At 41.5% G+C, this 21,635-nt stretch overlaps 1 protein-coding gene across 2 annotated transcripts; it reads left to right on the forward strand.

Annotated features, from left to right (window-relative positions):
* The first annotated feature begins 3,051 nt into the window (after window positions 1–3,051).
* Window positions 3,052–19,516, forward strand: EDN3 (endothelin 3). 2 transcript variants are annotated; one of them, XM_042834464.1, is made up of 6 exons: window positions 3,052–3,155; window positions 3,240–3,493; window positions 3,886–4,120; window positions 15,827–15,991; window positions 17,245–17,342; window positions 18,154–19,516. In XM_042834464.1, exons 2-5 carry the CDS (start codon window positions 3,442–3,444, stop codon window positions 17,312–17,314), a joined length of 522 nt encoding a protein of 173 aa, XP_042690398.1. In that variant the 5' UTR covers window positions 3,052–3,155; window positions 3,240–3,441; the 3' UTR covers window positions 17,315–17,342; window positions 18,154–19,516. The 2 variants fall into 2 exon arrangements, with proteins under 2 accessions (XP_042690398.1, XP_042690399.1); XM_042834465.1 differs by having other exon boundaries at window positions 3,054–3,493; window positions 17,245–17,353.
* Window positions 19,517–21,635: the final 2,119 nt, after the last annotated feature.

The raw sequence follows: 21,635 nt of genomic DNA on the forward strand, positions 1-21,635 counted from the left end.
CTTTTGCTTATTATCATATCTGTATTGATCGAGTTTTTGTCTTGACCTGCTGTGAAGCTGTAAGAATAGATACCAGTGCCAAAAATGCCTCCCCCCTGCCATACTCTACTGTGTATTTTAAATACAGGCTTTATTTCTACTGTAAATGTTTCCTCCAAGGTTAGCTTTTCAAGTGGTTTCTCTCAGTAACCAAAGTTACTTAAAAACATCTGGAACTTCTTTATAACTCATAACTGTTTTGTGTAGTCACCTGTGTTACAAAGGTTAAATGCTGTGGAATTACTGCTAGGGTCTCTGATTGCTTCACAATCACTGCAGTGTATTTATGAAGCGGGGATAACAAGGGACAGAGAAACACTAAACAAAACCAAGATTATGTTCCTAATTGAAAAGGCAGTCCGGGGTTTTCAAATATAAAATCCGGAATCTGAGCTTACTTTTCCTACCATCATCTGTTACAGCTGTTCCACATTCCAGGACTCCTTCAGCCTTGACCTCATCTCTAAGATACGTTCTTCTTTCAGCCAATTGTAAGTTCTTCTCAAATATACAATATTTACACCCAGCAACAGCACAGGTCTACTGATTGCCTTCCCTTCAGCTGCTTGGGTGGCCTAAGAATGGGGAAGTGTCCTGGCATAGGGGAATTCCCCTTGTGTGTAGAGAGCATTTCTGCAGCAGTGCTGTGCTGGCCCTGCACAGGGGCAGGAAGGAATAAGTTGGAAATGAGGAGATTAGGAAGTGTGAAGAGGATTAAGCCCATACATTTGCCTAGAGCTCTCAAGATTTTTGGAAGTACCCATCCATCCTAAAGATTTGGAAGCTGAAACATAAAATGGAATCTGGAAAGTTAAACCTAAAGAAACAGTTGTAAAATAATATAGGTTGGATCAATTTGCTTCTAGTCTCTTGGGAATCTGCCTCCATAGCTGCTTGAAAAACAAAGAAAACAAAACATTTTTTTCCTCATGAAATGGAAGTATATTCCTCAAATAGATGTACAAAACCAGTATCATTTCACAGGTAACATGTAGCACAAACAGATAACTTGGTAATCAGTGTAACTGAGAATCAGGCCCACAACATCCAGAAGAACCAATTCCTTTGATGACAGTCTCTTTCTTCCCATATAAGTCTTACATCTTATCTTCTTTTAAAGCTTAAATACAGTCAACTTTGCCCTTCCTAATTTCTGAACCCTGATAGCTGATTTCAGAATATATTTTATTACTTCTTTTGTTTGCACAGCATTCGGTATCAGTGCTGATGTTGCCTCCCCTGGCTTTTCAGTATTTAAAAACACATGGAAGAAAAAGTAGGGCCATATAGAAGAGGCCTCCAAAATATCATTAAAAAAATAGATGAGTATTTTTTGGAAAATCTGCATGGATCAGTTCACAACACAACACCTTTTCTGCCTTTTTTGTTCACCCATAGCTATGATGCAGTTATACACTACCCATTTTAAACTTTTTATTACTGTGATAGTTTTTACATTGTTTTTTTTTTTGCATCACAAGAAATAGCATTAAGTGACCAGAATTTGGAATAATATATTACAGCTTATTACAGCAGCAACGTACAACCAGTACTTCCTATTGGGTGCAGAGGGGAATTCTGTTAAACAGTAACAGCACAACAAGCTTCTATTTTGTTCAGAGAAGTTCAAATGCAACCACAAGCATCTATCAAAATCAATCCTATATAACAGTACTGTAATAAGTAATACAGTAATGGAACTAACATCACAAATATTCTTTTTTTCAGAGGTGCTTTGTGACTGTATCTTCAAAATAGCAGCAGCCATACAACACTGCTGATGCACTGCAAGCATGACTTTAATACACACAAACTCAGCATCCCGCAAAACAGCTGAAAAAGTATCTGAAAATGAAGGTCACTGCAATTAGTCGTCCTATAAGGAAAGTGAGAACTTTGCTAGATTAAGCGTGAACTTCAGTGCAATACTAACTCCAGGAATTTGCATAAATTTGCTGTGTTTGCTATGAGGATATCAGAGACTTGCAGTGAAGCTATTTAAAATTATCAGAACTAAAATTACCAAAGTGCTTTCCCAGCTCTGTTTGGTGGTTGAACGTTATCAATACTTTGGAGAGCTGCTTGCATTGCTGCTGATATTTCAGTGCTAGATTGCAGTCTTGTCATTTCAAAGTCATGCTAACCAAGCCGTTTCATTGTCCACAGAGAACCCGGTGTCAGCAGAACTGGAGAAAAAGGAACTCCCCAACTATTAATGCTTTTAACGAGCATCATGCTTTTGTTATTAGTTGGGGACACGGTAGACCAAAGTTCTCCCCTGGGACTCTCAAACTTCAGAAGCTGACAATGGCATGGTTTGACAGACTGACAGGACATGGCATCTCGATGATGTTTTGTAAGTGGTGTTGCTCAATAGCCCACAGCTGGGGTTGGGGGCAGGGCCAGAAAAAGAATATGAAATGGCAGAGAACTGTTGAGCATCAGGCCTTCGAGTAACGTAAGCTGAGTGATTCTCCAATGACTTTCCTACTCATGAAACAGATTCCAAGGAACACACTGAACTGGCACGATGCATGAAAGAAATGCTGATTGCAACTCTTTCAATTGAAACACGTCTTGATTTTAAATACTGACCATTAAATTTGCTAATCTTTCTCTGTGAGCTCTCTACAACACACGCTCTCTGTAATAGGTTATAATAATTGTACTGCAGTGAAGGACATAGACTCCTTTAGCCCTTAAATCTTGCCTACTAGCACTGAATGGTTTAGATGCTGATAACAGAGCCACGTACAGCAGTCTTGTTCTAGGCACACGTGCCAGGTATGCATGCAGTATGAAACCCTTCCTTAATTTCCTAAGTCAGATTTGAATCACAAGCTCTTGTTCCTATCACACAAGCCGCCTTCCTGAAACTGCAGACCTCTGAAAAGCGACGGACCGGGAGCCCCATTAGCAGCACCAGGAGGGACGCGCCTCCCGCTGCCGATAAAAGAGGCTGCGCCGCGCGCTGCTGCCGCCTGCGCCTCACCTGCACGGACGGGCCGGGGGCGGGCAGTGCCAGCAGAGCCCGCCCCGGAGCTGCAGCTGTCCGCTGGCGGGAGGCGGCTGCAGCTGGGAAACAGCAGCTCCGGTTTCTGAGATCGGATTTGGGGGTGGGGTGGGAGGTGTGTGTGCGTGAGTGTGAGAAAAGCCGAGCGATGGAGCTTCCCTTCTTTTGACAACGCTCTCCCCTTCAGGACTAAGCCTGCACTGGAAGTAAAAGAACTACGTGGGAGAACAGCCGATCTCACCTCCGCGTGGGAAGCGGCTGCGGAGCAGCGTGTGCCGCCAGCCCGAGGATATCGCTGCCTGCACGCCGCTGCGAGCCCGTCCGCAACGGCTCCGCCGCCTCTGCACTTCACCGTTGCCTGCAGTCAACTAACGTGCAATTTGGGTTTAATGGAGCTGGGCTTATTGTTCCTCTTTGGACTTACAATTACATCGACTGCAGGTAACGTGAATTTCTTTCTTTCTTTGCCATTTCCACGCGTGCACACAAAGAAAGGCTGCTTCGTTGGTTGGTGTTTTTTTTTGGTGGTTTTTTTTTTTTTTTTTTTTTTTTTTTGCCCTTCTTTCAAAAGGCAGCAGCCCGGTCCGACGCGCGTTATCTAACTGGGCACCAAAGACATCACTCGGCCGCGCGTGGGTTAAGAACCCAGCGGCTCCAGCCGTGCTCCCCAACCTGCGGGGCTGCACTGCACCGAGTAATGGCATAACGGTGCTCGTAAGAGCTCGGAAAGTTTGCCGGGAGCGCTGTGCTCGGGGTCCCGTTGCGGAAGGGGCTGCAGGGCTCGGGGTTGCCGAGGGGTCGCTCAGCGCTGTTCTTGCCTTCTCGCGGCGCAGGGTCCTCGCCGCCCCGGCCCCGCTCCCTGCCGGCGGGCGGAGATCCGCGCTCGGCGGCGCTGGGGCAGAAGCAGCGGGAGGAGAGCGGAGCGGCGGCGGTGCCGGGCGGCGGCAGGGCCAAGGCGGACGGCGGGGTGCTGAGGCGCCGAGCACGGCGCTGCACTTGTTACACCTACAAAGACAAGGAGTGCGTCTACTACTGCCACCTCGACATCATCTGGATCAACACCCCCGAGTGAGTGAGGGCCGGGCGGGCCGCGAAATGGCGGGCCGGGCCGCGAAGGGCGCGGAGCCCCGCGCGGGTCGCCGGGAGGCGAGGGGGCTGCGGGGCGGGCTCGGCTCCGCCGCGGGGCGGCAACGGGCGGGGGGCGCCCGCCGGGGAGGGCAGGGCTCGGCCGGAGGGCCGCCGGGGGGAGGCGGCGCCGCGCGTTGCGAGGTCAGGGCGGGACGAGGGGTCCCGCAGCACCGCCGGGCGCTGCCTCGCGGCCGTGCCCGACCCGACACCTGCGGGGTTCCGTGGGCTGACGCAGAGCCGGTCGCTTCGCATCCCCGCGCTGAGGGAAAGCGGGCGTGGGGGAAGGAGCTGGTATTTTGGAGGAGAAAGCTGTTCCTAATAAACCACTGTTCGGGAAAGGAACAATAAGCAGTTTGTTCCTTTTTGTGCAGTTGTGCTGTTTCTGATAAAAAAAGCACGGCGGAAAATGCTTTGAGTTTAATTTTTGAAAACTCAGCGTACCAGACATAAAGCGTTACAAAAGTGTCTCGGATAATTATGTTTATGGGAACGGTAAACAAGCTTTTGTTTCAATCCATAATAAAAACAGTTTTTGAAAACATGATGTTTCCCACGAAGTGGAAATTCTGAGTTTCTCCCAGGTCAGAGGGGTGAAGCGCTCCCAGTAAGGCAGGAGCCGGTACAGACAGCGTCCAATTGGAAAAAATGGTCCAGGAGGAGTGATGCTTTGCCTACAGCCAAAGGGTTTGCGTCCTCCTGGGCCATTGTACATATCCTGTCTGATAACTAAAATAGCTTCAAGGATCTGTTAAGATTTTCATAGGCTAAATGGTATCAGTCCTGTAGAAACTCAAGTGATCAGTTCATTTAAAAAGTCATCAGGAGAGCTGATGAATCTAACATTAGAGTTCATTTAATGAGCTTCAGCAGTCGGATGCTTAGAGCTGTATGACTGAGACTTCTCACCCCAAGTACTGCACTGACTGCAATTTGGGAACGTTTCTGTTAGCCTTGTACTCCTTTGGATCAATTGCACAGCATCAGATTAAAATAACAAAAGGAGTAGAAAAGGACAGAAAGTAGCAGTAGGGTAAGTTAACTTAAATAGGATTTACAGCACTGAATTTGTAAATTCTCTTGCGCATCCCAAGTCGAGGCCATGCAGGATGACAAGTCCTTTGAAATTCTACCAACCTGAACATATAATATGTTCACAGAAGTCAATGAGTTATTTGTTTGCTTTCATTCCGTTAGGAAAATTTGTATGCAGTCCTTTAGAATTAATAGTGAGCATTAATTCACTGATGCAGAGTGTTCTTAACTGGAAGCGACATGTCACAGAATCATGAAGTCATTGAGGTTGGAAAGACCAATAGATCATCTAGCCCAACTACCAACACGTGGCTGTGGCCGTTCCAGATGATGTCACTCAATGAACATCCACCCTTACAACACATACTTAAAGTAGAGAATGAGATGTAAAGCATTTTGATGTTATATATAGCGTTAGCAATGAGGTATTTAAGATAATTCAGATATTAAGCTGTTGGGCCTATGATTCACACCTTACTAATTCAAAGTCAACTGTACATAAAATAACAGCATAGCTCTCAGGTATGTAAATGTATTTCTGAATGTGAATGAGAGACATCAGGCCTGCATGTTGATATACCAAACAAGCTACACAACTTCTTAATGGAAGTAAACATTGGATCTGTACAGACTGCACATCTGTTTATAAACAGGGCTTTCATGTTGCCGTGTGCATGCTGTTGAGAATTTTAATGTTTACTAATAAAAATGTGGCTCAAATGTATCTTTAAGGATCAAACACTGACAAGGAAACCGGAAAAATCTGTTGGAAGAAAAGAGGTTTTCACAGAATGCTTTAAGGTTGGAAAAGATCTTTGTGATCCTCATGTCTGACCATCAACCTGACCAAAAAGTGTAAAGGTGTTTTGTGTCCATTGCTGGTACCTCTACTCCTAAAGGTGCACTGATTTTCATCCAGATGTGTCTCTCTTGGTTACAAGTCAGTAAACTTTTGGAGCATGTTTCTTAAATAGAATGAAATATCTTGAAATGGGAAGGACGAGGATTGAGTGCAGTTCCTGGCTTCATACAGGACTTCTGGAGGTTGGTGGCCCTGCCTGCTGCAGGCGGGTTGGAACCTGATGATCCTTAGGGTCCCTTCCAACCCAAGCCATTCTATGGCTGCCTAAAAAGTCAAACCCTGTGTCTGAGGGCATTGTGCAAATGCTTTGTGGGCTCTGACTGGGTGCTGTGGCCCTGGGCAGCCTGTGCTGGTACCCAACTCTGAAAGCTGTTGATTCTGATCTTCCTGCTTACTTGCTTCTAAGGTACCTTTTCCAGTTTTATTTCTTACATCAAACACTACAATTGCCTTTTACTATGTTATTGTTACTTTATGCTTCTTTTCTATTTTTTTTCCCCTTTCTCATTTGTCTTAATTTATATCCTGTACTTTATCATTTCTTGGCAAAAATTCCCTAATATTTTCTTTGTCCAGGTTACTCTTTTGTCCACACTTCACAAATTTTATTTCCTGGTTTCTTTCCCCAATTCTTCCCAACAGAAGATGCTATTAAGCATTGTTGTGTTATATCCAAAACAAATCACTGTCTCTCCCTGAGGAAATGGTTAAAATTTCAATGAAAGCAGTGCTTGAGGCAGAGGCCTTTCCAATACAAATCCTATTTCTGCCCTCTCTGAGAAAGATCAGCAAGTTGATAGGTGAAGAAGAGCATGTGATGGCAGAATGTGCACTGTTTGACTGCAGCTATTCCCAATTAAATGAGAAATTGTCTGTGCACACGTTTGAGTATTGCTTTCTACTTGTCTGTGAACCATTTGGGTGAGTCCAGAGCACTGAGCTCACCAGTGCTGTTTTGACAGCGTAGGACTTTCATGCTGGGAACAGTGACAGTCTGAAGACAGAAGTAGTCCTAAAGAAAGTCTGCTAAATCAGAACAGAATAATGCAATTATGTGGTGCAGACAACAGTTAACATATCACAATAAAGATAATTAAAAGCTGGTAAATTGTTCTCGCTGATAAGATTGGTTACTCAGAATTAGTTTGCAATGTGCTTTTTATCACGTTACTAATTATGCTTATCTTGATTCATATCTTGATCTATAGTTACAGCCGTTTTAAGAGAGGAAGAATGACTTGTCTTTTAAACAGTACCTACTGATGTAACACAGCTGCAGCTTAGTGCTTAATTCCACATATTGAGGAAAGCACTTCTTCAGAGGGGTTCTGCGTTTCAGTTAATGACATCAATGTTAGTAAGCATGAAACACGATAGATGCTCGGAATAACTAGGAAACAATTAAAAGTACTGTAGGGAAGTAATGCTGTCATGAGGACACAGTATCAGATAGTAAAGTGGCCTTCTGACATAAAGTATAATGAGAATTTGTGGCAATAGTCCAGAAACTTTCTAAGGAGAATTAGCATAGATGAATGTTTGTCAGGGCACTTCCTCACTCAAACTACCAGATTTCTTGAGGAGGCTAAATCAAAGCAAAAGTTTATGTTGTATTTCTTTATGCTCGCAAGAGGAGTAACTGAATGAATTCTGTGGCCATGTTATAAAAACCACTTTACGTAATCTAACAGTTCTGTCTCCCGGTTACATAAATTTCTGAATCAGCAGGATTGGATGGATAAAGTGAGAGCAAGAATTGGATCTGTTATCTTTGCATTTGCTGCTGTGATCCTCTGTACTTAGATTGTGTTTTACTGAAAGGAAGCCTGAATAATCTTACTGAAAGAACTTTTCACCCTTACTATAAAGTATTGTTATTCCACTATTTTTTGAGGATTATCTCCATCAGTAGGTAAATATACACACTATCCTGTATATTACTGGAAATAAAGGAACACAGCTAAAGATTTCTTGTTCTGTAAAACAATTAAGCATTTGCTTATAATCTTAATAGATCAGACTGAAAGTTCTGCCTAGCCAAAGGCATCATGATGAAGGAGTGGCTGCAGGCCAGGCAGAGTTGATCTGTTTAACGGCACACACGGTTCAACATCAGAACCAAGTGCCAGAAGTGATCAAGTAATGAATCTTATGTTTAATTGCGTTTACTTTGTGCATGAAGTTTGCCTTACATTTGAAGACTTCCAAATTAGACTATGCACGTGCATCACTTGTCCTAACGCAGCCCAAATTGACAAAACAAAAATCTTAGCAAGCCAGTAACCATTAATTAAATAAAACTATGGAATCTGTGGCCATACTCATTGCTGAAAAAAACTAATCAGGCATAAAGCAGATAAAAGGAATTGATGTAAATGAGGAATGTTAACTATTTTTTTTCTTTTAAGTTACAACTGTTTTATTGAAAACTTAAATGAGATGGTAAATCTCTGACTCTAAAAGCTGGAAGATTTTTCTATGACAAAATGCTGCACAGAACTTCATCAAAGGGAGAGTATTTCAAATCAATTTACTGAAAACAGTAATAAGCTTTCTCTATTAAGGTTATACTTCATGATGAACAATCTGGTTTAATTATTAGGCTGATTATACAAGCAGTTATTTTTCCTGCATATGTAAAGCATGTATTGACTTCACACTGTGAGTTGGCACAGCTTTAACCTCACGCATTCATGGCAGATAAGCCTCCTGACATCTTGTTCTTTGCCATTATTACAAACACAGCTCACGGGTTTCAAATTAAATCCCTTAACACTTCTGTTTCTGCACACTGACTTCACATCTCTGTTGACTGCCCTCAGCTTTCATGCATATTCTTACATAGACAAGTCAGTTTGCCTCTCATTTGCCTTTATTAAAATGCATGCACCTTATTAGCGAGAGCAGTGCAAGTCGTTTGCACAATTAGAATTCTGAAAGCAGCAAGATAAATACTAACATTGAGGAAAAACACCTTCAGAGTAGTTCAGTAATGCAATATAATGACACAATCTTTAACTTAAATGCAAGATTCTTCTAGGCTAAGAAATAGCTCAGCTTGCTTTTCGCATGCCTATTCTCTTTGAAAACAAGGGTCATAATACTCTCTTGGATGAACTAGATCCAGTGTTCCCTTATCCTAAGTTAAATAAGTAGGAATGGCTTTGGTTTTTAGTGAATGTCTTCTGTCCAATTGAAACAATTCCCATTCCAGCAGCTGCCCCAAATTCACACTCTCCTGCTTTGTGTTCTGCTCATTTCTCCTAACCAACTGCTCTTAAACTAATTTTTTTTGAGATCTCACCCCGCACTGTTCAGCAATGTTCACCTTAAATGTCTTTGACACATGCACAGCTTGCACGCCCTCCACATCTAAATGTAGAATATATCCTCTTCCTGAGAACCTTATTTACACTACTTGAGGTACTGATGTCCTAACAGCAGTATCCTCAGAAAGACCTGCAGTTATTATTTGGCTCTAAAGACTAAATCCCACGGCGCTGTGGGACCCAGCCCCGCAGAGGACGGGGTCAGGGATGAGACACACCAATAGCTGCTGCCTCGACATTTCACTACAGCTGCTCATGTTGGTCTAATTGTAAGAATAAACAAAGAATAGGCATTCTCTAGATCCATCAAACCACAGTCACTTCCATCAGCCTTAAAGTTTAAGGCTATTTGTTTTCCCCTAGGTTCTTGCTTGCTTTGTTTTTAAACCAGCAGTGGGTTTTAACTCTACAAAGCTGCGGGGAGCGGTAGAAGCACGCGCTGGAAGTGTTTTCTGTGGGAACTTCAGGAACCAGAATAAATACTCCAAGTTTTGCTGTGAAAATCCTGCCATTTGCCACTTTGTTTATCTTATTTTTCAGCCGTTCTTGACTTTTGTGATTTACCCCAGCCTATTTGCTTTAGAGCTGCCCCCTCACTGATGACATTCCCTGCCTGTCAGAGGAAGAAAAAGGAGTAACGGGAGCTTGGGCCTCACAGACAGAAAATACTACACCAGTTCTGTATTTTTTTAAATAACAATCACAGCACTTGCCACTAAACTGGGAGCAGATCAGAACTGGTGTGAGGTACTGAAGGATATGGGAGCTGCTGTTTTGAGAGAGGTATTCATGTTAAACAATAGTCTGAAGAAATGCACTCCAAGTTTCATTCAACTCAGATGTTTTTCTGATCACATTTGATAGAGGAAACACGTAACATCCTTCTGCCAGCTACAAGATAAGGATTTCTAGTGCCGAAATTAAAATTTACATTAAGACTTTTAATAAAAAAAGCATCTGTTTTGATTTGGCTGTTCATTTATGATGTAATTATTCTCCAGATCTGCTTTGATGCAGGTTGTATTGCTGAGTTGTCTTTGCTTGTGAAATTATAGGCATTTATATAATTTCACGCAAAGAAGAAAAATCTGATTATACATAACCTTGTCATAATTAAACATGAGTCCTCTCCTGTGATTTAGAAATGAATAATACATTCACTGCAATATTGATTAATTCATTGACTTTTGAATCAGTTTATTTTGTAAAAAGGACTGCATGGCCACCAGCTCTTGTATAAGAAATAAGGTATTACTTATTTCTTATGGGCTGCTTCTTTGAAGCCCAGTTCTACCTCTCTGTTCTACTGCTGAACAGAAATCACTCCTGCTGGGTTTCCTGTGTTTTTGTCAAGAGAAGTACTGTGAAGACCTCCCAGCAGAATCTTCCCCAGCAAGCATCCTGGATAAGAACTTTCCTATGACTGCCAGCCAAACCCAAACTGCAGTTGATAACAACAGCTGCAAGTGTCAGCTTGTCACCTGCTGTGGTTTGACTGGCTGTTCAGAACACTGCACCAAGGCACAAGTGTCCTCCACATCGCATTTCTCACTTTCTAGAAATACTACACACTGTGCATGCAGCCCGTTTTCTTTTTTCAGTTGACTGTGACAACACTGGGTAACTGAGTCTGAGGTGAATAGACAGGTGTGCATTTTGCTAGGTAGATAGTGGGGTTTTGCTCAAGCCTGCGTTGTTTTAAGGCTGCTGGGATGCTAAAGGAAGATGCCCAGGGAAACAATCTGCCTTCAGTTCTCTCACAGTAGTTACTTGGATACCATAGAATCCCAGCAGGAAGTAAATCCAAGAACTCATCTGATCAGTGAGGCTGTATGCTGAAGTAGATATGTGCAGTCCTGGCTTACTGCCTAAGTTAGCAATAACTAATTAATTTGGGGTCCTCCCAAATTAGCAAGTATTAATTAAAAGTATAAGACTGAAAAGAAAAGAAAAAAAAACAGTGAAAGAAAAACCAAATCCAGCAAGGTTTTGGAGTTAGAGCTTTCTGCATAACAGTAGCCTATGTAGATGTACAGGAGCAGTGACTACTACTAAAAGGAGGAGGTGGGAAATAAACAAGTATTTACACTCTACAGCCAAACCTTTATCTCATCTGAAAATAATTATAACTGTGAAAAGCTAATTAGAAAATGTACAATTTCTCTGGATAGAGCACATGATTAGAATGACACAAGACCAAGATGTCCAAGTCTTCTCTGAAGAACATCCCTGAAGAACACTGCATTTACATCTTAAATGAGGAGGAGGAGGAATAGATATTAGAGGAGGAAATCCTGTTGTAAACTTCTCACATTTAAACAAATTATACCTCTTGCAGACAGCTGGAGTGAACTTTAGGAGCAGCCAGTTTCTCTCCTGCAGTAGCTTTATGTGAAATTGAACATAGAAATATCTGTTATTTTCCCCAACATCTCTAATCCTAGATGGGTTTGGGTTTACTTGTACTGTGTTAATTTTTGCTTTCTTTTGGCATTCTTTGTTCTCAGTGGTCCTTGCAGGGATCTCATACATGTTAAGATTGTCTGAGAACATTGGAGACAGTTGGGAGCCTTGCTGGCCTGGATACCTGCCAGAAAATATATTGCTGAATACTGAAATCACAGCATCTAAGATGAATGCTGCAACCCCCTCATCCCTTTGTTTTGGCTGAAACTCTCAAGTGCCCTGGAGGTATCTACTGCGCTTAAGTGGCTGGGAAAGTAGAAAATAATAGCAGCTCATAGGTCAATTATAACACAGCATGAGAAACTCAGCCACATGTTACAAGAATTAAAATAAACCGTTTGGATTTGGCTGCCTGAATCCTGAACGTTCACCATAGTATGAATGAGGGACAGCTGGACATAAGCAAACTGTGCTCTTCCCAATTAGACTCGAAGGTAGTGGTCATTCAGTGAGCAGTTCTTTCTTTGGAAACTCGCGCCAGTATCTCTGGTTTAGGTTTAGAATGACTGTTTCAACCATCACTCAGGACTTGTGCTTTTTTTTAAAAAAAAGCCTGTATCTGTTAATTTAAAGGCAAAAGCTTGCTTCAAGAGTTAGTTGACTTTCAGTAGCAGAGCTTTTATGTTGTGTTTTGTGGGTGCAAGTACAGAAATGGTCCAGAATGCATCTGACTGTCCGATTTGCAGATCCCAATTGGATAGGCTGATCCAGAATTGCATGGGTTTGCTTGGTCTCCTTGGAGAGAAAAAAGGCATGAAGGACACAGTGCCCATTTGCTCTTTAATATGCAGAAACCCATTTTACTGCTTGAGGAGAATTCTGTTCTCCAAAAGGAAAAAGTGATGGGTACTGATTTGAAGGTCAGGCCATACTTGTGCAGACATTTTTTCTTTAATTCTTTAAATCTGTGGGTCTTAACAGAAGTTTTCAAAAATTTCCTAAATGGCTCTCAGCCCGTGCTGAAGGAGCTGATCATAACCACAAGGAACACAGTGCGGGGGAACTGATTGCTCAGGATCCCCAGAGCCCAGCAAGAGGCTAGCCAAGAAATGGGCCTCTGCCTAGTTCAGCTGTCCCTCATCTTCGCTGTGGGGAGACAGACTGCCCTGTTATGTGAAAGCAGCAAGCTTTGACTGAGGAAGAGAGATACCTCACCTGAAAGGAAAAGCAAAGTGACTTCTTAGCTAAGCAGATGCTTGGTTGGCAATTAAATGCTGATAATAATTTCCACTGAGCGTACTGAAATTGAGATTCTACATCTGTCAGTTTGAACCCGAGCATTGCAGCACCATATAATTTCCTGCACAAGCAGCCTTTTGCTAATCACCTGTAACAATCTAAGATTAAGTAATGCTGCTAGGCAAATGCTTCTGATACTTGTTCAAATGAATCTCTCTGGCATCTCTTCTCACTTCTGAAGTACTGAGAAAGTGGCATGAACTAACTTGAAATAGTAACATTTTCAGCTGCTGGAATGATAGCCATGCACATACTAGCATTTGCTTAAATGATGTGATTTATGAGTCGCATCTGAGTCCCTGACAGGCAAGAAAACACCAGCCATATTATGTAGCTCTTTCTGAATCCTGCTGAAAAGACTCTGAGACGCTATTGAAGTTCATCTCCTTTGGTTTTGAATTTTTTGCCTTAGAAATTAAGAACAGACATACTGGGAGAACGATTACATTTCCATCTCTGATTAATAAACGAGCGCATAAGCTCACAAAAATGTTTGCTTGGGCATTCTAGATAGAATTCTTATGCTTGAAAACTTTGCATTTGCATTTATTTTTGGACCATTGAGAATGAAGCTCGAATACATTTTCTTAGCTATGAAGCATACTCTAACTAAGCATCAAGCTTGCAAGTTGCATAGAACAGAAGGCGCTTCGTTAGAAAGATCAGAAGTGTTATCTGAAATATCAGCCTCCTCCTTTGCTTAGGGCTGCGATTCATGGTTCTTATCACTTGTAATTACACCATATTGGCCACCCCTGCCAGTCTCTTGGAATTTACTGTCTCTTAAGAAAGCCAGCAGACATGTAATGGGCCCATAGTTCCCGTACTGAGCTGTTAATGTGAAACTGAAGTTGATTATGACTTGCGAACTGCAGCAACTAAGCACGTGTGCCCTTTTGCCTCTCCAGCTGGGAAGGCAAAACCTCTGACACAGGCCAAGCCACAGCCTGGTCCCACAGAGAGATGCATTTACATAATTAGAATAAGAAAAAAGGTATCATATGTTGGAAAAGTGGACTCAACGAGGAACCTCTTCAAATAACAATAATAAAATACCACAGTATTTCATTTCTTGTTAATACAGTGCGGAAAGACATCTGTAAGAGCGGTGAAAGGTTCCTTATCCCTTTGCAATTTGTTTGCCATGAAATAGGGGTTTCACATTTGGTTAGACCAAGCAAAATTCCTTCTTTCACTCCAGCCTAAATCTGAGCAAGAAGTTGAATAACAGAATTTTCCCAGAGAGTTTCCAGCATTTCTGACCTTTAAAAATACAGGAACTTCTCCATGTTTCTGTCCCTGAAAGCCAGCAGCAAAAAAAAAATTATCTAAAATATGACTATATAACAGTTCTGGCAGAAGGTATCTGCATTAGCCAGTTATCATTCCTTACTCTGAACAGTATAGAACAGACACACAAAACATGGCAGCATGAAATTACTAATACTGTTTAGTTACAAAGGGAGACTTGCCCCTAACCCTGAGGACAACAGACAGCTTCTCAAATGACTGCATGAGACAAAGGGACAAAATCAACTCAGTAATCAACTCTTAGTCTTAGGACTAATTTGCATATTCTTGATCTTCTCTGGTGTTGAGGCACAGCCACAGAAGGAAGGAAGTGCTGAAGATACAGAACAGTTTCTGCGTAGATGTTAAGCGGAAGGTCTTTCAGTAGCAGATGCTGCTCTCATGGTTGCTAGCACACAGAAACACTGCTTCTGGTTCTGTATCTTTCTGGGATAGATCCATGTATGATGGGCGTGCTCTGCTCCAGGCTGTGGAAGATGAGGTAGGCTGTTACAAACTAGTACGTACTAGCAGCAGTGCAGAGGTTTGAATAACTGATTTGCATCAGCAGAACTGATGTTACATCAGAAGTTATTGCAGAGATTACAAAAATAATGCTTCTGAACCTTTCAGCCCACCATGAGTGTGGGAAAATGGAAGATTAGCTGCTTCCCAATTAATAGCCTAACGATGTTTTTATGAAAGCAGACGAAAGAAGTCCAAGTACATGAAGTTAGCGCTTCCAGACTGATTATTCAGACCTTGCCCTATAACCTCCCTCTAACCCTGCTGTAACCACTCTTATTTCCTCTCCCCAACTCTTTTTTTCTCCCACCTCCACTCCTTTTTCTACCCTTGGATCTCTGTGGATCTGTGGTTTGCATAGGCAGCCCTCGAGTGCGCTGAAACTTTGCTGAGTCTCCAGCCGTTGTGTGCTGTGAATCTGCTATTGAGATACTTTCACAACGTTTAGGAGAATAACTTTTGAGACATTGGCACGGAGTAATGAAGCATGTCCTGTCCTGATATTACTAGCTGTAATCCACAAGTGAACAAAGCGTGCCAGACTTTGGGAAATACAGAGAATTCTTACTATTTCTTGGTCTGCTGCTGTAAAGAATATGTATCTGCATGATTTTTCTCTGGGAGATCATGCAAGGAAGATCACCTTGCTTATTCTCACATTTGAGACTCCATGGGTCACATTCCTAAACACAATGCAATAAACTTCTTCTGAGGTTTTTTTTTTTTCTAGCTATTTTATAGCTTCATAAAAGCTTGAGTTGTCTGAGAAGTTGTGATTGGAGAACTTTACATAAGCATAGGGTCTGATATTTTTTTGCCATTATTGTTTGCATCACTAGCTCTGTTTCCTAACATACCTTAATTGGCTCCTAAAATATACAACATTTGTGGTTGTCCCAACAGGAGGACTGTGCCATATGGGCTCTCCAACTACAGAGGCAGCTTTAGAGGCAAAAGATCTACAGGCCAGAATCAAAGTATTTCCCAGCCTTCATTCCGGTGCTCTTGTTTGGATATTTATGACAAACAGTGTATGCAGTTTTGCAGAAGAATGCAAGACAGAAGAAGGTGGGTACCTGTTCTTAATAATTGTCCACATTATTTGATTATTTCATGCAAGTTCATTATGGCGTTGTATGGGAACTGCTGAGTCACGGCCTGAACCTCTGATTGATCACCTGAGGTGAGCCTTGAGTCAGCCAGAGGAGCACAGGTGAAGGCAATTCTCCTGTGCTGCAGGAAGGGGGGGAGCCAGGCTCCACCCCTCCTGGACCTATTTAAGAGCTGGCTACCAGAGGGGAAGGATCTGTTCTGGAGATCCCCTCTTTTGGTATCTTCTGGTGAGCTCAACCCAAGGGTAAGCTCTTCCACTTATTCTCTTTTGTGATCATTGTCTGTTTGCCTTACTCTCTTGATTATATTGTAATTATAACATCTTGGTTATACAAAATTATAACATCTTGGTTATACAGGCGTGTATCAAAATAAGCTGATTGAGAAATGTATTGATTTTAAATCAAATTCTCATATCTAGTAGCATAGGCTGACCCTGGGTAGCAGCCAAGCACACACACTGTCACTTGTTCCCTTCCCCCTCACATGGTATCAGGGAAAAGTTGGTAAGAGCAAAATGGAGAAAACTCAAACATGGTGATAAAGTCAGTTTAACAGGTGAAGAGGGAAAAAACCACCAAAAGCCAACAGGCAGCGCAGAGGGTATCAGCACCTCCTGCACAGGCTGATGCCCAGCTACTTGCCAAGCCATGGCTGCTGTAAAAGCTAAAATTCTTCTGTTTACTGCTAAGCATGAAGTTAGATGTTACGGAATATTGCTTTGGCTAATTCAGGTTACCTGTCCTGCTTTTATTCCATCCCAATCTCTTGCCACTGCTGGCCTACTCTGGGGGTGGGGACAGAGGAGGAAAAAGAGAAAGTCTTGATGCCAAGCAAGCACCAGTCAGCAATACCAGAACAGTGGTGCACTACCAACACTTCATCACAAATCTAAAGCACAGCACCACGTGGGCTGCTGTGTCAAGAGTTGATTAACTCCGTCCTAGTCAGACTCAGCACAGTAATGCTTTAGTTACTGTGTGCAGTTTTCTCTTTATGATGTATTCTTGAAACAGCAGATCTCCTATCCAGCTGGGACATTAAACAGAACAAGTCAGAGCATTTTTAATATTGGATTCATTTAGAATAAGAAAAATGCAGAGTTGTATGCAATCTAAAGAAAAGTCTGACACTGTCACTTCATGAATCGGTGTGTAAGGGTAATCGATGAGAACACTGGGGGAAATTAACAGTTCTCTCATCCTCAGAAATCACGGATCAGTGAAAACAACAGAGAAGGACCAGTGCAGGGAAGAGGAGCACGCGTTCGTTCAGTAGCAGAGTTTGGAGGATTCTGAACAGCCAGGTACAGCTCAGGTGGCCACTTCTGTTTACTCTTGAATAGAAATATTTCTCCAAAATTCTGTTTGTATTTTCGTGAGCCTGAATTCTTTCATTTGAACATTATGGGCAGATTTGGCCCAGTAGATTTTTTTTTTTTAGTACAATGTATTACACACAATTACTACAACCTTCCTCTTGCTGCTCCAGCTCCTTCAGGAATTGGATTCTCTGGCTGTAAGCCAGCACACACTTTGGAAAAAGTCCCACCTTTTTTTTTTCTTTAAGGGTAAGAGCTGTTCCTGTCTATCATCTCTTTACTCAGTTAGCACTGTACAACTTAAGCTACACGTGACAGTGCACAGCTCCACTAAAACTGACATTGTCAAGGTACAGCAACCAAACAAGCTGTGGAAAAACATTTGGAGGGGAAATAAATCTGCTTTAAGTTTCAGATATGAAGAGGTTGCAGTGACCTCGTAGCAAGTTTCCGAAGATTCCAGTTTCAAATCTGTGCTTACTACCTTTAATACTATTGCAGCATAAGAAATGAAAACAGTGTCACAATAAGCAAATACTTCCAGTTCTGGGTGAAATGAAGCAGCCCTTAGAAATAGGGAACTTCAGAAATAAATACAAATCGCCTCATTACCCCCAGCATTATAGCTGTGGAGGGAAGTCCCTAGAATTTTTTTGTTACAGGTATGTAAGCGGAGCTGGCTAGGCATCTGGGCAGGATTTTCTCTGTGTTTATAATCAAAAAGATGAAGCAGAGTTCTGTTGGGATGTGGGCAGTTCGGACTAACCCAGCAGGTTTTGTTTGTTTGATTCTTCAGCTTTAACATTTGCTTGCTGAAGCTCAGAAGCAACAGCTTGAGCTACAACTCTCCCTTGAGATGGACAAAATTGATGCTTCAGTCTGATGCCAGCGGAGACTTCAGCAGTATGCAACACTTTCATTTCATCAGTGCTGTTCTGAGGGCACGTGAACCTGTATGAAGAAGCTCCCTCCATGCTCCCCTCCTGAGAACCTCAGTAAAGGATCTGTGTCACCAAACCTGGCAGGGAACGGATCATCACTGGAGAAAAATTCAAAGGCAGATCCAAACTCCAGCGAGTTTCAGGAAACGTTTTTCTACCTGGTTTAAAAAGTACGATAGAAACATCCTGTTTCACTTTACTGCTTGCTACATGTCTGAAGAATCCATCCAGTGTTATGTGGGCAACAGTAATTGGACAAGGTGATGAGTTAGAGGTTGCCTGTATGTGGGTGCTCAATAAGAATAAACAGATACAAAATGTTTCCTTTGTTAATGTATGCAAGCCTGAATCATCATATTGTAACTCTGTGGCAGATGTTTAAATAACATTATCTATGCAGAATAAATATGAACATCTAATATAAACATTACTATAAACTATAGCAAGTTAAGAGTATACGTTGAGTATTCAATAGATTACCAGATTTATGCACAAATTATTCCTGCACTACGAAGTTCCATTCAAAGACATTTACAGTGATTGTTTAGGGATGTGCTGTAATTGATGAGCAGAACTCCAATAATTAATCCCAAAGAATTTCCTAGAGATGAAAGGGCAGGACTGTGGAACTTCAAATGAAACTTCACACACAAGAGTTTACTGTACTGGACCACATACTATCCAAAGCACTACGTACATTATCATCCATAGTTCATACATTCATCTTTGCTAGTACTTTAAATCACATTGTTATCTCTTCACTGAACAACTTGGAAACTTGGCAATAAGATTATTATATCCACCCCTGGACACTTTTCAATGTAAATGATTTCTTCAGAAATTATGGAATTCTTATTTTTTTATTTTTATAGGAGGATGCAAGAGTGAGTAAGCTAAAAAAAGCCTTGTTCAGTAATATAATTTAAAAAGAGAGAGGAAACCCCCCTACTTGTGACATTGGAGATGTTTGGGGCTTTTTTGTTTGACTGAACTTCATGCAGACTTTCCCCAAGGTGCATAAGTTAAACTGCAACCAGATTACATTAAATTATATTTTATCAGAAGATGGAGACTAAAACAAGAACTGCAAAATAAAAGGAACTTAATGGTAAAAAAAATAAAATAAATGGTTATATGGACTTAAAACAGTGGTAATAGGTTTTGTTTGAACAAAGAAAGGGAGGTCTTTGCCAAAATATATGATATATTTTATATATATGTGGATATATTTCAAAAATAAATTATTATAGTTATAAAAGTAAATATATTTGTCAGTTATTGCATTTGTTTCAGTGTCTTATTTGCTGTGCAAATGACTTTGTACATTAATAGAAAACAGATTATTTATTGTATGGAAACACTTCACATGTTTTCCCACTCTTTTTTTTCTAATTATGAGGAGTGCTCATTTATAACACTTATCATCAATTATCATCACCACCTGGATTTTTTTTTCTCCTGCACGCACAGCTCATACAAAAATCTGCCATCTTCAAGAGATTGATAGTTCTGAAAGTTTGAGTGTGGAAACTAAAGGAAAGTCGTGCGATCACAACCATGCATAAAAGGTTAAATCTCAGTTTTGTGTCCTTTTTACAGTAAATATAATCCCTGTCTGAGTTCACACACCTCCATGCTTCTAAGCTTGCACAGAAAATAATCACTTCTCCCTTCAGCACGCAGGTAGAAGAGCCCATGAATATTATTGCTCCTCCAACAAAAAATAATCCAGCACTTCACAACACGAAAGTTGCTTTCAAACAGTTCTTGGAGCTCTGGAGAGTAGCTGAAAACGCTGTGCCAATGTACCTCTAGCACTTCATATAAAAATCCATCTATCCCGAATACAGCCAAAACAACAACATGAGAAATAGCTCAGAACAGGAAGAGACAACAATCAAAGCTTATTGTAGGCACATCCAGATGGTTTCTGAAATGCAGCAGATCCCCAAGCACTCTGAGTTCTGGGCAACTGTAGGTTTGTCTGACAATAGCTAACAGTCACAAAATTATTGCCTTGTTTTCTATATGTTTGTGGAACAATGTACCACTTGCGTGCCTCAGGGACTCAGTCTGCCTGTTCTTAATGGTACATACATCAGGCTAATTTGGAATCCAGTACTTAAATTACACACAAAACTAATTGAATATAAAACTGGGGAAGGTTTTAAGTGAGAAAATTCCTACAGTGTGATAAACCACAACAGGATGATTTGCAGAAATAAATGTATCTCCACGTACAACATTAGCATCGTTAGGTATACAGAACTATTCTGGGATGTTTTTTGGAGGACACTGCTGTGTATTTTTCTAACATGTTCCAGTTCTTACTCCACCCCACGTACAGCCATTTCTATTTAACTCTGTTCTAATTCTGTCAAAGTGCCATAGTTCTCATTCTAGTTCTCATTGATAAAAGTGCAATTTTCAGTTGTTAATAAGAATGATAAATGATCAGAAGTCTGGAAGACAATGTAGGAAGGAGGCTTGGAAGAATTTCTTCTCTAAGTTTTTCTTAGAAAAGAGAAGGAAGAAGGGTGTGTGTGAAAGCAGCCTGAACATGCAAAGGCCTGCAGCAGAGAGGAAAGCAGCTTGTCATCCTGTGTCCCCACAGCGTAAGAACAAGAATGGGGGCTTACAGTGCAGTGAAGCCCATTCACGTTAAACTTATCAGTGAGAATGGTAAAAGGCCACGAGGACAACAGTCATCATCATCCATCATCATCTCCACTTCTTGCTCCTTGTCTGCGCCCTGTGAAAGGCAGACTTTGGTGCCCAAGGGGTCAGAGCTATGAGCATGCTGCTTTCCTGCACTAAGGGAGCTTTTCCCTGCGCAGAGTTCACGTTTCCTGTACTTCAGAGTAACACATCTCTTGCTTGCTGTACCCTCTTTTGAGGACACTATTCTTTCACTTCTCATCTTCCCACAGATTATACAGCCTGATTATAAATTACAAATTTATGAATTTTATAAAGCCTGAGAGCTGAGCTCTTCAGTAGATCCTTCTCCTGTTAAATCAACACAGAGATGACAAGGCATGAAGGAGGAAAGGAAGCAGAGTTTCAGTTGACTTTGAGGAAAGATACTTAATCTTTATAAATAAATCTGGACAAATCAAAATATGCCATTGATTTATTAACTTCCCTTACTGAGGGTTGTTTTTAATTAAACTGAAGCTTATGAGATACATGGGTGGGAGAAGATGGTACACTGTAAGGTTGTCACACATGCAAAAATAATTTTCTCTTGGCTAGACTGTGACAAATCGTTCCTCATCTGCTTCATGAATGTGCTAAAAGGAATTTACTATGTCCTCCAACTTGTCATTAAATACAG

Source organism: Centrocercus urophasianus, unplaced genomic scaffold, assembly GCF_019232065.1.
Source record: "Centrocercus urophasianus isolate 14NV4802_14NV808 unplaced genomic scaffold, USGS_Curo_1.0 seq_46, whole genome shotgun sequence".
NCBI classification, from domain to species: Eukaryota; Metazoa; Chordata; class Aves; order Galliformes; family Phasianidae; genus Centrocercus; species Centrocercus urophasianus.

Excerpts from the sequence above, each read along its gene's own strand:
- EDN3 (XM_042834464.1), top strand. The coding sequence starts at position 3,442 with ATGGAGCTGGGCTTATTGTTCCTCTTTGGACTTACAATTACATCGACT. Across the intron at positions 3,494-3,885 it reads TACAATTACATCGACTGCAG|GGTCCTCGCCGCCCCGGCCC; the intron begins GTAACGTGAATT and ends CTCGCGGCGCAG. Across the intron at positions 15,992-17,244 it reads AGAATGCAAGACAGAAGAAG|AAATCACGGATCAGTGAAAA; the intron begins GTGGGTACCTGT and ends TCTCATCCTCAG.